We start from the raw sequence: 6557 nt of genomic DNA on the forward strand, positions 1-6557 counted from the left end.
TTTTTCTCCTAAAAATATTTCCAACTGGCATCATGCAGAAACATTTATACACACACAACTTTCATGACCATATGGAATGATGATGAATCACGATAGTGTCTTCGTCTTCAAGCAAGACATATAGATAAATGTACCTTCTTCCATGAAGTATGCCAAAGAACCAAAGGTGAAATCATCATCTTCAGCCATCGTGTTTCACTACGTCACAATCAATCTCCACTTCTTAACATTACCGACAGCCAGTGTTTTTTGTAAATTACAAAACTCCACTAACTTATTTTGCTATTGTCTCTGTTTCAATTTTCGGTTCTTTTTTTTCTTTTCTTTTTTTTAACCCTAGTGTCTGAAATAGCTGGTGGCAGGGACCAGCACTGAAGAGACTGGGTTTATCAGCAAACTATTGATAACGGCGGGTGGCACATGGCACAATTCACAATTTTCCCACGGCTCTTAAGACAAGGAACCCTGAGCCAATCAGCTGGGCCAAGGGCCAACGCACACTGCCCTACGAGCACATGACAGTATAATGGAAATTGATTTTTTGGGGGGAGATGGGGAGGGGGGGAGGGGGGTGGGGACAGGGTAAAAAGTAAGCACAAATACATACACCAAAGTTGTTGTTTTTAAATATAACAAACAGTAAGTGCAGTGTAGATTTGGCAATGTTTCTTTCCTGTGGTTCCATGAAAGGTTGGTAACTGAAATTAGAGAAAGCAAGTTTTCTTTCTTGACTTATGTGCTTGACTTAAAAAACTTATCAGTAGTAAACTGGTTTACGCCAGCCAAGTTGAACAATGCACTGCAATGTGCTATGGGAATGCAAATGTACTGTGTGTGTGCAACAACCAATGAACTATATTTCTCATACACTGAGCATTTACCCTTTGAAAGCCAAGCCTATTTTATGTTCAGGGGCAACTATTTGCCAAGGGATGTTTTGATCGCAACGGATAATTACTTTAAAAATAATCTAGCATGCAAATTAATCAAAGAAAGCATGTTTAACCTATATTTTTCTGAAAGGAAAATGAACACATTATCCACTTAATTTCTGAACACAACTGCACATGAATTTAATGATCTTGTGGTAGGAGATTCCTTCAATGATGCGGACAGAAATTTCTGTCCTCACGCATTTTTTTTTGCATACTGTAAGGGGACGGAAATTATATATATGTATTATATATATACACACACATATATATATATATACACATATATATATATGTACATTTATATTTCTCAAAATCAAAACTTATATTCCTAGGGAGCCCTCACAAAAATGTGAAAAAAAAAAGAAACACAATACACACAACACTCACAGTGAACAAACAACATGGCACAGCACACTCACAGGTACAAGGACTATTACAGTAACTGCCAAACGAGCAACTATTTTCATTCAAGTACATCAATACGTAATGTGTGACCAGTCTCTTTGTTATCTGTTGTTAATCAATGGAATGCCTCAGAAAAGACCAAATAGGAAGGAAGGGAAATACTCTATATATAATGAATTATTGTCTTCTTGAAGTTCTTCTGCCTTCGTGGGCTGCAACTCCCACATTCACTCATCAATTCGAGTAAGTTTTCACATGTACACTTGTACACTGTTTTTACCCCACCATCTTGGCAGCCATACTATTATTTTATGGTGGAGGGGAGGGGCGTTGGGGAGGGGGGGGGGGGGGCTGCATGCTGGGGTTTTGTTTCCATAACCAACTGAACCCTGACATGGTTTTACAGGATCTTTAACATACATATTTGATCTTCTCTACACACACACACACAAAGGAAGGTCAGGTACTAGCTGGTCTGCACATTTGTTGACCTGGAAGATCAGAAAAATCTCCATCCTTAACCCACTATGTGCAGCGAAACCGATGATCGAACTCAGGAAACTCTGGCGGAAATCTAGCACTTGAACTGTTCGGCCACCGCAGCCATCATATAACGAATGATGAAGGAGGACGCTAGTATGGGCAATATTGGAGAGACACACATGGAGAATGGGTGTGGAGGGGGAGGCAGGGCAGTTGGGAGGGAGGGGAAGGAAGGGGTGTAAATGGAAGACTGGGGAGAGCAGAAAGGGCACAGAATGAGAGAAAGAGCGGGACAGAGGAGGGTGGAAGGGAAGGAGACAAGAGAGGTGGGGGAGAAATATATGGGACAACATGTGTACATAAGAGAAAGAAGAAAAGAGTGAGAGACTGTCATAGTGAAAGGAAGGGGAGAGGGCGGGAAAGAAAGAGAGGGAGGGGAGAGAAAGAGTGAGACAGAGAGAGAGAGAGAGAGAGAGAGAGAGAGAGAGAGAGTACAAATAAGAGAAATATTATATTATCACGGGAGACTAAGTGCACAAGTTTTTTTTTTTTTTTTTTTTTTCCCATAAATACAACAATCAGTACATTATCATCTGGAATTTTAACGGGAACATTTTTACCTGTCAATCTATATGATGATCAGTACCTATTAAGTATCATCTGAACCTTTACAGGAACATTTTGCAAGTCAATCTATTTCATGGCAATCAGTAGCAATTATCTGATCTTTACCAGGATCATTTTTACAGGTCAATGTACATGACAATCAGTACGTATTATCAGAATGTGAAAGAACAGCAAGCAGAACAGTTAAAATTAGTCACAAGAGCACATGATGTCAAAAAAAAATAACACAACAACCAAACAACAACAAAAAACAAAAACAAAAAAAAAGAGAAAAAAAAGGGGGAAAATACTTTGGACACCACCTGAGGAGACAGGGCTTAGTGACATAAAATCAGAAAGGGAGACACAGAAGAGAGAAATCAAATCAAATAGTTCACATTGCTTACAGCCCAGCAGACCACAAAGGGCTATTTAAGGGCCAAGTACCTGTTAGTTCTTGAACCAGTTAAGAGAGAAATTAAAAAATATATATATGTATTTTTATATAGTACAGCAAGGTTTGCGGAATAGGTGCGTTTTCAGATCTGACTTGAAGGTCTGGAGATCAGGAGCATTTCTGAGGGACGATGGCAAAGAATTCCAAATTTGGTGTACTTGAGCCCTAAAAGACCTTTTCCCTGCACATTTTAAATTAGTTCTTGGGACTTAAGTAACAGTTCAGAACTGGATCTTGGCGTTCTACATGGTTCGTACGTTTCCAGCAGAGAGGAGAGATATGGGGGAAGAGATTCATCAAAATGTTGGAAGGCAAGTGTCACTAGTTTATAGTGAATGCGGGACTCTATAGGAAGCCAGTGTAACTGATGCAAAAGAGGTGTGACATGATCAGATTTCTTTTTTGCTAGGACAAGTCGAAGAAGAGTGATAGACGGAAAGAGAGAGAGAAGGAGAGAAGAGAGAAAGAAAAGAGGGAAGGGAAACAGACAGAGGGGAGGAGGGGGTAGGAGGATGGAGGATGAGAAAGAACAGGGATTAGAGCAGTGTTCATGAACACAACCAATCTTTTGTTGTCACATCGACGTGGCAAGTGCAATGAATGCCCCTGCTGCGCTTTCCCCACAAAAACAAACAGCTCTTTCTGAAGCCTGGTCCTTGCTGCATCTTGAGTTTTACCTGGTTGGGCTTGTGCTCAGTGTGTGTGTGTGTGTGTGTGTGTGTGTGTGTGTGTGTTTGTGTCTGTGTGTCTGAGTGTGTCTGTGTCTGTGTGTCCACGTGCACATTCTGTTTTGTGTGTGTGTGTGTGTGTGTGTGCTTGTCTTTGTGTCTGTAATCAGTATGCGTGTGTGCATGTGTGTGGTGTGTGTGTATGTGTATGTTTGTGAATTCTAGGCAGGTTAAGAAACGCTATAGAAAAAAAACACACACCCAAAAGCAAAGAACTTCCAAATGGACCCATGAAAATAAAATCAATAAATGAAAAGAAAATGTTCCAAATATCTTATATAACACATCAAAAACACCTATTTCATCTTTTTGGGGGGAGGTGGGCATGTGTGTGTGTAGGAGGGGTGGGGGGGGGGGGAGAGATGGTGTTGGGGGAGAGGGGGCATGAGGTTGGAGGATAACACACCAAATGGATATGTGGAAATAATCCACAATACTTCTGACAAGTTTCTCCTAAAGTAAGCTAAAAAAAAAAAAAAAAAAAAAAAAAAAAAAATCCAATGAACCCCTTAACACTGACTTAATAAAGTTAATTTAATGGGGTTATTATAAGCCCTGTTATATTTTGCACTGAATATTTCTTGCTCTTCTATCATGCAGTTTTCTGTTCTTGTAGTTGATTTACTGCATTTCTATCTTTTGTTATTAATGCAACAACAACAATCATAATCGTTTTTTTCAATCAAAATCAACAATGAAAATAAGTATATGACATTGAATACTGTGCAGTGACAATTTAAATCTCTTTCACCCAAGTCATTTACACACCAACTCAACACTACTGAGAAGAACAGAAAGAGAAAAATCATTCATGAGAATACATGTAAACAGACAACTCAAGAAACTGCAGACTGGAAAGAGGGAAGGGAGGCAGGAGCTATGCTGGATAAAATGGGAGGTTTTTCAATCAGACCTGAAAGAGCTAGGCTGCTAATACAATATGGGCAGCAGGCCACAAATTCAAGATGTAAACTGGAATGAAGAACAGGCACTATGCAAAAGAGAACAAATATATAGCTAAGCACTACAATACAATACAAAACATCTTTATAAATCCAACTGGAAATTATGTGTGTATTCAAAGGCTCATCATTCACACTGCAGTCTCAGCCTGCAGACAAGTCTTATACATGTACAATTATATGAACATGACAAACTTCACAAAGGTCAAACTTTAAAAAGAAAAAAAAGAAGAAAAAGGAAAAAAAAAAGAAAGAATTAAAACATAACAGTAATAAAACATAACAGCTTATTTTATTACACAGTAAAAGAAACTATAAAATGTGTTTTAAGGGAAAACAAAGAAACTATTTCTGAATAAAAGACAATGATAAACTTATCATCATATTATCATAAATTCTTCAATGGAAATTTCTGTATTATAAATATCACATTCTTGCATGCCGTACAGAGCTATGCACACAATGCAACACAATTACTACAATCCATATAAAATAAATGAACAAGCACTATATGAACTTGACACTAAGGTGACGAGTGATTCATAGGCGCCAATCTGACGCTGACAGTTTCCTGTAAACTGCTGCCACTTGACTCAAACAGCAACAGTTGTATGTGGAGGAAAAGAAGGGATGGTCTGAGATGAAACAATGAGCAGTGAGAGATTATAGGATATGTTGAGAGGGAGGGGTGTACAGAAAACACACAAAAACACAAAAGCAGAGAGAGAAAAGAAAAGGAGAAAATCAGAACCAAAGATAGAAACTTTTAAAAATTCCTAAGTCCATGAATCATCATGTTGATAAGAAGGCTAATCACATAGTCAACATCTTTTGGCAGAAAAACTGGACATTCCAAGAAATCATGCAAAGCAATCTGTCTTAAATTCACACGTTAAGTGACAACCAACACCACTGGCCCTCAATTTCCACATAGTTCAAGTGCAAACGTACTTAAACTAAAGCTATTATCATGATCCACAAGAAATTGGGTTATCTAACATAAACGATTATCCTAACATCTGATGAAAACTCTGTTGAACTAAAGAAGGATATATGCTTACTGAGGCTTTCAGAAAAAAAAAGAAAAAAAGTTCACCAACTCGCACACAAGAGAATTACCATGCCACTGATCATAATTCAAATGAAAAACAAAACCAAAATGACCTACCATTTAACATAATAGTAATAATAAAATGCAGGCTTATATAGCGCAGTACCCCCGTCTCAGATGGGGCTCACCATGCTTTACAATAAAACATATAAATTTAAGACGGAGTGTCGTAAAATAATCATGCAAGAGACGAACCATGTGACTGCTCAAAAAAGAAAAACAAAAAAGGTTCACCAACTCACACACAAGAGAATTACCATGCGACTGATCAGGGACGCCCATGGCAGCACGCCCCCCTCGGACATAGTGCCGTCCCATCATCTCCGCCTGCTGTGAGTAGTGCCGGTGGTGGTGCTCCTCCATCTTGTGGCCCAGCGCCATCTTGTGGCCCGACAGGTCCACGGGGTTCGAATCCACCAGGCTGGCATGAGCCATGGCACTGTCAGTACCAGACAGGGCGGTGGCACTCACTTCTACGGGCAGCGACAGGGAAGCGGTGGTCGGGTACTGCAGTAACGGAGGATCCAGGTCGGCACGGTGCATGGAGCCACCGGCCTGCGACACGACAAAGTTGGGCCCACCTTGGATGGAGAACGGCAGAACATGGTGTGTTAAGGACGGTCCATCATAGTTGTTCAAGCCATAGTCCACCTGCAACACATGTACCCCAAAAGGTCTTCAGGAGTGACATGCACATCAAAAGGTGCTCTGGTGTTAACGATGCTTCTCATCACACACTAAAAACTGACACACATCAAAAGGTGCTCAGGTGTTACTGATGCTTCACGTTCAAAGACGGACAGTGACACACACCAAAAGGTGCTCAGGTGTCAACAACGCTTAGTTAATGTCATGCACACTGAAAGTGAC

General features: G+C 39.9%; 1 protein-coding gene across 1 annotated transcript in view; it reads right to left on the reverse strand.

Annotated features, from left to right (window-relative positions):
• Positions 1 to 6329, reverse strand: part of LOC143301337 (recombining binding protein suppressor of hairless-like) — a 25023-nt gene extending 18694 nt beyond the window's left edge. Inside the window, exon 1 of the mRNA XM_076615554.1 lies at positions 5945 to 6329. Within this exon, the coding sequence (XP_076471669.1) occupies positions 5945 to 6230 (286 nt within the window). The 5' untranslated portion in view covers positions 6231 to 6329. The remainder of the gene's footprint in view (positions 1 to 5944) is intronic.
• Positions 6330 to 6557: the final 228 nt, after the last annotated feature.

This window comes from Babylonia areolata, chromosome 27 (genome assembly GCF_041734735.1).
Source record: "Babylonia areolata isolate BAREFJ2019XMU chromosome 27, ASM4173473v1, whole genome shotgun sequence".
In the NCBI taxonomy this organism is placed as follows: domain Eukaryota; kingdom Metazoa; phylum Mollusca; class Gastropoda; order Neogastropoda; family Buccinidae; genus Babylonia; species Babylonia areolata.